The sequence below is a fragment of the Oryzias melastigma genome, linkage group LG4 (assembly GCF_002922805.2).
Source record: "Oryzias melastigma strain HK-1 linkage group LG4, ASM292280v2, whole genome shotgun sequence".
Classification (NCBI taxonomy): Eukaryota; Metazoa; Chordata; class Actinopteri; order Beloniformes; family Adrianichthyidae; genus Oryzias; species Oryzias melastigma.
The window spans coordinates 5,547,501-5,557,098 of NC_050515.1; the positions used below are offsets into that span (position 1 = coordinate 5,547,501).

The window sequence follows — 9,598 nt, forward strand, 5'->3', positions numbered from 1 at the left end:
TATATATATATATATATATATACATATATATACATACATAGACTTAATTAGACGCAATTAATATGTACGGGTGATGTTGTATGGTGATCTACTGCCACGGTCAGTGGTCCGTTAGGTGCAAAAACAGGCAAATACCTGCTTATCACATGAACATGAGGAATCCAGGTGCGTAGGATGTCCACACAAACTACACTCTAATTGTCCAATGTACCTATTTCTAATGCTGCATTCACACCAGATGTGATTCGCACATCAAATTTGCTTCTGCCACCTCTCTTTTGGTGTGCGTCAAATTTACTGCTGAATGCTTTGATGTCCCGCCCGCGGAGTAAACTGCCACAGTTTCTCTGGTCTTCATTCATTGCCATATCATTGAAAACATGGATGATGTTGAGCGAGTTGCTTGATTTTATATCCTAAATCAAAAGGGGAAAAATATAAATAAAACTGGAGAGTATTTTTATTGTTGTCTTGATGAAAATAAAAATATTATAAGCCCTTGAATCTGGAGAAACCGCAACAACGGCACCTGCGGTGGCTCTCCGTCTGCTAGGCAGCTAACTGCTCGTTAGCTTCCAACACTGTCCACCAGGCGACTAGCTAGCGTAGCGGGCTTAATCGGGCCATCTCTGTGGGCTCTGTGACAGGCTGGCAACCTGTCTTCGCCCAACAGTCTGAGGCAACCCTGCAGCCCCAGCAGGTTAAGAAAATAGACGGAAGCTCAGGACAATTTAGCTGAACTCAAACACAGCCTAAAAAAAATGAAAAGAAAAGCCTAAATTAGCCCAAAAAAAGCTACCGTGTAGCTGAAATATTATCTAAACTCCAAAACACCCTTAAAACAAACAAAAAAAAGTTAGCCTAAAACAGCTAGCATCTAGCAGAAATATTAGCTAAACTTCAAAACAGCCTTAAAAAAAAAAAAAAAACACATTAAATGCCAAAATAGTCCAAAAAGCTCAAAGAATGCCAATTTTTTAAAAAATTTAAAACTGTAACTTTTTAAAATAATTATGAATAATAAAATGGCAGGAATATTATTTCAGAACAAATCATCTTAAACCTTAAAAAATATTTTTACTCTAAATAAAAATATATTTTGTCAAAATGACACAAGTTAGAATTAAGCACAAGATAACATCGGACTATTAATAACAATAAAATAAAATTATCTGGAGGGCCGGATATAATTACCCAGAGGGCCGGATTTGGCCCCCGGGCCTCAACTTTGACACACGTGCTGTACATGCTCACCAAACGGTCCACGACCTTCATATTTCCATACTTTACCCTGTACAGGTTTGCCCATTTTTCGCCCGTAGACAGCCAGTATCCACCAGTACGAGCAGTTCTAACTACATCTGAGTTTGCATGGTTGGAGTTTGTGTGTGAGACTGACGGGCATGACTGGAACACCCTGCTATGACAGCATCTATCGATCAGTGTGTCGGCGTCAGCGGAAAAGGTTAATCTGCCTGATGCCAGCTCCACGCCTCGCCCCCATCTCTGGCCTGCCCTGCATCCCGCCCCGGCCCGCTCCCTCTCTTATCAGGATTAGAGGAGTGTACAAAAGGGCAGAGTATTCCCAGGACGCACGCTGACCTTCAGTAATCCCACAAACCTGATGTTCTGCTAATAATTAACATCAGGAACAAAGAGGGGAAAATCCCTGACCTGCCTGGGTAGCAGTCTTTTGAGTGAAAGACCAAAACCAGTCAGGAAAAAAGTGAAGGTTTGAGACCACTTGCTTCACTAACATGTTTGGAAGGAGCGGTTGACATTCTGGAGGTGCTGACAAGCACATCGCCGCTCCCCTGTGCTCCCACCCTCAACACGGATCGGAGAAAACATGCTGAACCAAGCAGGGAGTGGAAACTGTTCTTGGGACCAGCGGAACGTTGAGCTTGTGTGATCTCGTGTGCGTTGTGTTAGTGTGTGCGAGCTGCTCACTGGGTCCTGGTTCATCTGCACGATGAGCTGTTTCACAGCGTGAAGCGTCGGGTGTGCCCACGGAGAGGGATCCTGCCAGTGTCGATTCAGGTCGAAGCCCATCAGAGAACACCTGTAAACACATGCACAGGTGTCAGTGTCATGTTATTTCTCCACAAATACTTTTCTATGGTGCAAAGACACAGAATATACTTGTTAAAATAAAATGTACGACTTTGCAGCAGTTTTTCACTCTTGATTTGACCTTGTTTGGATTTTAACATCTCACACTGTTCAGAACAGATGATGTCATCCATACTAGGACTGGGATAGTTTAAGCGGTCACACGTATTTCTCTTGTGTATTTTAATACGTTTTATTGTGAAGCAAAACATGTCCAAGAATTACATTTTCAGATATTAGACAGCAGGTAATTCCTTTGTTTTTGTTTTCATAAAAACTTCTTGCAGCATTTAAAATAAATCAGTAAGGAAAACACCTAGAGAAATAAGGTCCAATTGAAGATAATTCCTAAAAAGTTTATCTCCGATCATCTTTTGGTCTCTTCCAAAGCGTTTCTAGACGTCTTTTAATTATGATTATGTCATTTTTTTTGCCAAAATCCAATAGTTTCTGCAGAGCGGGAGGATTTGGTTACGCTACATCCATACCTAACAATTCGCACGTCAAATTGTGTCAGTTTCTGTATTTGCTGCTCGACGCTTGTCCAACAAAAAGCATTAGCTGCATCTGAATGACGATGGTATTCGGTTGTGTCTCTGTGACCCAGTTTGACGACTTGCTATCCCGCATTAGTCCAAGGAGGAAAAAGAAGTAAGAATAAAATTAGAGGTTTTTATTTTCTCGATGAAAAAGGAAAAAAAATCATAAAGCTAAGGAGACTCGAGCAGCTCCAGCTCCACCCTCATGAGCCCTGCGTCAGACCTGTCCAGGTGTACCCCGCCTTCGCCTAACAATAGACGGGATAGGCTCCAGCAACCCTAATGGCCCAGAATAGTGTGTAGTGGGTTAAGAAAATTGATCTAATTTCAGATCGATCCTCCATATTGGATTTTTACTCCAATATGCAGTATATATTGGAGTACAAATCTAAGTTATACTCCAATTTGTACTTTGCTGATTGAGTCACATGTCACGTTCCCAGATTTGAGTCCCTGATTGGTTGACCTCGACAAAGTTCACCCAAATTGTGCTATGCCACTAAAAATTCTTTCATTGTCAGACCGACACACCGTCGCAGGATCTCAGATAACATCTGTACATTTTCTTAACATTGAAACTGGACACCTCTTGATAAATTTACCCCTGAGCTTACCCCCATATAAGTGCTTGTGACTAAGGCCTAAAATAAAAGTGTCACTCTGCAGATGGAGAAGTACAGGACAAAACAATTTTAAAGAACCTACGTAGAATCGTCTCTCGTCAAAGAGATTTTTCAGTAACAGCCTCACAGGGATGGACTTCTGTCCCTCAAAGAGAACTGGCAGCACAAAGTTTGTTTCTACAACTCCTTCAGATCTCATAATACTCATGACCTTCTCTGATCCAGTCGTGCCACCATAAATGTCCACAGGCTTAAATCAAAGTTTTATTAGTGTTGTTTTTGTTTTCTACAAAGTTAATATTTATGTTTACAGATTTTAGGTTTACATTGAGTTTGTATCCATTTACAATCTTATATATTAACCTTATATATATATATACCTTAAAATTTCAATATCTTAAGTAGATTAGCAAAAAACTTCAAATATATTTACGGGCTATGTTTTCATCTCTTACAGTTTTTTTTTTAATTGGCTATAAGTTTAGCTAATATTTTAGCCACATGCTAATGTTTTTGGCTAATTTGTTATCCACTGGAGTTGTTTATGCTAATTTGGAGTTTAGCTCCTATTTTAGCAACATGCTAATGTTTTTGGTTCATTTGTTATCCACTGGGATTATTAGGCCAATTTAGAGTTTAGCTTGGATTTTCACTACAGGCTAATGTTTTTGACTAATTTAGGAATATTGGGTTATTTTGGAGTTTAGCTAGTATTTAAGCAACAAGCTATCTTTTTTTTTTTTTTTTTTTAGTTTAGCTAATATTTTAGCAATGTGCTACCATTTTTGGCTAATTTGTACTGAAGTTTGTATAGGCTAATTTAGGGTTTAGCTTATATTTTAGCAGTGTGCTAACGTTTTTTTTTTTTTTTACTAATGTAGCTTACTGTGGAATTTTAGGGTGTTTTGGAGGTTAGCTAGTATTTAAGCAACGAGCTAGCGTTTTTGGCTATAAGTTTAGCTAATATTTTAGCCACATGAAAACGTTTTTTGGCTAATTTGTAATCCACTGGAACATTTTATGCTAATCTGGAGTTTAGCTTTTATTTTAGCTACATGCTAACGTTTTTGGTTCATTTGTTATCCACTGGAGTTTTTTAGGCAAATTTAGAGTTTAGCTTCTATTTTAGCAACAGGCTAACGTCTTTTTTATAAGTTTAGTTTACTGAGGAATTTTAGGTAGCCTAATGTTTGAGTTTAGCTAATATTTAATGAATACACTAATGTTTTTGGCTAATTTGACCTCTACTATGTTTTTTTTTTTTTTGCTAATTTGGAGTTTAGCTCATATTTAAGCAACACACTAAGTATTTTAGTAAAAATGGCATGTATTAGGGTTTTTTTACGCAATTTTACTACAAAGTTTTCAGAAATTTAGAATAACTTCTGTGCTCTTTCATAGTTGTTTAACAAAATGTAAAGTCTTTTAGCAAATTTAACATTTCGCAAATATCTTTTGCATTTTCAGTAATTAAAGTAAATTGCGTCACGATTTTCAACTAAAAGCTTCATCCTCTTCAGGCGCTCTTTCTACTTTCAGCATAAAGCATTCACACCAGCATTATCACAGGTAATTCAACTTTTCTAGTTACTTATGTTTGTTAATGCATCAATAAGAAGTAATTTAATGGAAGCTGATCCTTTATTATAAGACATTCACTGTAAAAAGTGAAACACTGGAACAATTAACAAAAATATTTAAATTTGAAAATATTAGTCTTTATGAAAATACATTATGAAAACTAATGGACAAATTACAGAACTTTTGTTAGTTGATCCAATGTTTTACTTTTTACAGTGCAATCTGACCTTCAACAGTTGAAACATCCTACAGGCTCCAACTGCCTTAATGGCAACTTTAAATGCGACGATGCAGCCGGCTTTGGTGTGTTTGCCGTCTCTGACATTTACTGAAATCATTGGTAATGACACAGGTGTTACTGTTAGCCCTTCAGAGAGGCCAGTCGCCCATGAACGGAAGGCTCATCCCAGGTTAACTGCCATTGATTATTGACTCTGCATGTTCCCGCCTGCATCTCCTCGGCCGCTGCGACGCGGTTCCTTTTGTGGGTAAAACAGAGCGTTATTATCGAGCCGAGGACCGTCACGGCTCACCTTCAAGAGAAAACGAAGCTCGTCATCGCCGAACACAAACCAATAAGAACAGTCTTTAAAAAGCGGCCGCTGAAAGGTAACGATGAGACGAGAGGTGAGACCGCTAGACGGCATTCACAGGCGCAGTGGGAGTTCACTGCTGATGCTTATCTCAGTACGCATTAGTATTCTTGAGGCTGAGCCTATTAAGTAAAAGGCAATTATGAGGAAGGGAGAGAAAAGAAAAGAGGAAAGAGGAGGATGCCCACAGAGCTGCTGCAACAGTGTTAAAGACAGAAAGAGAATGAGCTGGCAGAGCCAACAGCCCTGAAGCCACATCCTATCTTCCAACAAATACACGCTGTTAGCTATACAGATTTGTTAAGCTCCCTTAAGGCGGATTTAAAAGGATATAATCCCACATTGGGCGATAAAACAACATGTCGTTTATGCACTGATGTGTTTAAATTAAAAACCAAAACATGTGTGGTTGTGTACCTGTAGTTGCCCAGATAAACTCCGTCAGGATTCAGCATCGGGACGATCTTGAAGATGACGTGATCCCGCAAGATCTGAGCAACTGGATGCTGGCTCACCAGGAAGTCGATCACACCTATGATAGACCAACACAGAGGACAGAAAAAGACTTGAAAAGGAAAACCAGCTAATTGTGTTCTGAGAAACAGACGGAGACGGAAGGGCGGCGAGGGGGCACGGTCACAATCCAGAAGTCGATGAAAATGGAACGCTGGATCCAAATCCAAATCATCTGATTAATGATGAGGCTCCGAAACAGATAGATAAACAGATTGAAAGACGGACAGACTTTCCACGGAAAGGAAGTGGGACCCAGGTGGAGCAAACCTGCCCACTCAGTCTGACGAGAAGGAAAGGAGCAACAGAGTCATTAAATCCTACTAAAATTGTCTTTTAGGCAGTTGGGCTGCACAAGGAGGCAATTTCCCAAAGGTTCACAGTTTTTCAGAATGCTTTATTAGATTTGAGCTTCCGGAGCTCCAGAGAGAAAACACTGCAACCCAATTGTTTTTCCTGATTGTGTTTTCTGAGATTTTATGTAGAGACACAGATTCTCAGGTCTATTTTTGGTCACTATAAGGTACGTTTTGGGTTTTTTTGTTTTCTTACAAAGAAAAAAAATCCTTGACCTTGATGGAAAACACTATGAGGCCAAGAAATGATCAGAAGGTGAGGCTAATTTGGTTTGACGTTGAAATCCAGTTTATCTGTGAGGAATTTGTTCTGTGACGAGAAGCAGATTTCATCCTTCTATTTGTCCGTCCACCCACCACCAGTTCTTGCAGTGCATTATTTATTTCAAATGATGCCTGGTTTACAGCGGACGCAGAAGCGGCGTGGAACGGAGGCCGCTTCCATTCGGCGCCCATGGTGTGGTTCACACCAGACGGGGTCCTCCGCGGAAGGGTTTGGCGCTGTGCAGCGGATCGTTTCGCAGTCTGGTCCATTTTGATCCGCGTCAATTCTGACAGGAAATTGCATCAAGATACTTGAGAAAATCTGGTTTATTTTCAAAATGAAACTAATTTTTCACAATAAAACACCGTGTGATCATGTTTTTGTATCTAAACAGACTGTAGAGATGAAAATAAACATAAAATCACAACACACAAAATAGAAAACCACGCACACTCCGCCCCGCGGCTTTTCCACGTCCAGTGTGAACGTAAAGGTGTATATTGGAAAAGTCTGCGGCTCCAGAGCCACATGTGGCTCTTTTATCTCTCCATGGTGGCTCTACAGCTGAAGAAAATAAAATAGGAATTTTCCTATCATTTTAGCAACATGCTAACATTTTTGGCTAATTTAGAGTCTAGCTTCTATTTAAGCAGCAGGCTGACAATTTTGACTAATTTAGTTTACTGAGGAATTTTATGCTAATTAGAAGTTTAGCTAATATTTTAGCAATATGCTAACATTTTTCACCTATTGTTAACTACTGGAGTTTTTTTTTGCTAATGTAGAGTTTAGCTTTAATTTTAGCAACATGCTAACATTTTTGGCTAACTCGTTATTTACTGTGTTTTTAGGCTAATTTAGAGTCTAGCTTCTATTTATGCAGCAGGCTAACAATTTTGACTAATTTAGTTTACTGAGGAATTTTATGCTAATTTGGAGTTTAGCTAATAATTTAGCAAAATGCTGATGTTTTCGGCTAATTTGTTAACTACCGAAGTTTTTATGGGATAATTTAGAATTTAACTTCTCTTTTAGAAACAGGCTAACTTTTTTGACTAATTTGGTTTACAGGGGAATTTTGGCTATATAGGAGTTCAGCTAGTAACTGAGCAACAAGCTAGCTTTTTTGGGGGCTAATTTGGCCTCTAATTACATTTTTTATGCTAATTTGAAGTTTAGCTAATATTTTAGCATTTTCTAACATTTTTCGCTTATTGTTAACTACTGGAGTTTTTAGGCAAATTTAGAGTTTAGCTTTAATTTTAGCAACATGCTAACATTTTGGCTGATTTAATTTACTGAGGAATTTTATGATAATTTAGAGTTTAACTAGTAAATAAGCAATTTGTTTTACTAATTAGGTCTCAACTAAAGGTAAAAAGGTTTTTTAAAAATTATAGAAATGCTAGTTTCTTTTTAGATTTTTGCTTTTGTTCATTTCAAACAATAAGACATAATATATATTTATAAATAAATAAATAAGGTCATGAATGCAAATCCAAATTTCTTAAAGGCTACAGTAAAACTATGCGGTTTTGACCAGTAGAAAACGAGCCCAAATGGCTCTTTTATTGTTGAAGGTTGCCGACCCCTGGTCTGGACTGAGTCCGCTTTATTATCTCCGGATCGAGTCCTGAACCCTGCATTTGGTCCGGATCTGAGACGTCAACTGGACAATTCGGTTCTAAACCAAAGCTTGTAAACAAAACCATGTCATTAGCAAAACCACGTCTCTTCAGTAATTGGCCAGGAATACCGAAGGCGGGGCAAAGCAACCACAAAAAAACAATGAAAGTCCTATTATTTGTAATCCTTGTTTGGATAGCTCACTTTATATTTTTATGTTCCATTTACAGTTCAGTATTTTGAGCATTTCCATTATAAAATGGACCCATTAGACTACTTGCCAATTCCTAATAAAGAAGGAATGTGGATTTATAAATGATTAATTCAGTTTTATCTCATGCTCAACTAATACTTAACTGACCCTTCATAGCGCATTGTTATTATAAAGTGTTGCCGAATTTTTTTTTCTTATAACAAAATTCTTGGTGAGACATGTTTTTAAAAATCCATTGACAGATTTTTTTTTTCAAATTTAATAAATATGTTTTAATTTTAAGAATTTTATTTTTAGGAGGTCTGTTTTTGCACAACCGAAGGAAATTCCTTGAACTTAAAAATCTTAATTTTGGTGTCTTTTCAGAGAGAATCTTGAACTTACATTGAAAAGCACTTTTATAAACGGCACAATATTATGATTCCAAAGGAGTTTCATATGGAATACGAGCTGCATCCACTTGACCAAAATAGTTTACCTTGACAGATGAAGGAGGCGGGAGACTCTCCGGGGTGAACACGAGCTGTAAGGAAAACCAGCTTCTTCTCCTTGTCTGGACTCAGGCGGTCTGCAGTGAAACGAGAGGAAGCGGAGAGGAGGACGGCATGAAGGAGAAGTTCAAGACAGGAAAGGTGGGATTCTGTTACGCAAAAGATGAGAAGTAGTCTCAGACTGAAAAATGAAATGTTGGTGAGTTTTTGTGTGCAGTTTGGTGTGAGAGGATACATAAAATGTACAATGTTTTTAACTCTGGAGAACCCAAGAACAATTACATGGGGTTCAAATGTTCATTTGACAAGTTTCTGCTCATTTTATTGAAGAATTACCAAACTTTTTGGGAAAGAGGAAAATAATTAAGGGCCAAAAAATCAAAAATATTGAAATGAACTATTTAATGAACATTTTATTTTTTTTTATAGATAAGAAATACATCTAAAATTATTATTTTGATTGTGATTTTTTATTAAAATCACAGTCAATTTGTCTTTTTTTGCCCCCTTCATTTCCCGTTAGCTTATGGTAGTATGCATCTCTTGTTGGAACTTGACATTGAACTCTTAAAACAGTCGCAGTCTCTTGACATATTTGGCAACACAGTTGTTCCACGCTGTGATCACAAATACAATGGCGTGATGGGACGAAATCTACAGAATCTTCAAGATGTTATGCCTGGTT

At 38.0% G+C, this 9,598-nt stretch overlaps 1 protein-coding gene across 1 annotated transcript in view; it reads right to left on the reverse strand.

Annotated features, from left to right (window-relative positions):
* Nucleotides 1-9,598, reverse strand: part of agbl4 (ATP/GTP binding protein-like 4) — a 408,857-nt gene that overhangs the window by 43,728 nt on the left and 355,531 nt on the right. The window contains exons 7-9 of the mRNA XM_024278670.2: nucleotides 8,901-8,990; nucleotides 5,866-5,980; nucleotides 1,951-2,062 (exon numbers count right to left, since the gene is read on the reverse strand). Of these exons, the coding sequence (XP_024134438.1) occupies nucleotides 1,951-2,062; nucleotides 5,866-5,980; nucleotides 8,901-8,990 (317 nt within the window). The remainder of the gene's footprint in view (nucleotides 1-1,950; nucleotides 2,063-5,865; nucleotides 5,981-8,900; nucleotides 8,991-9,598) is intronic.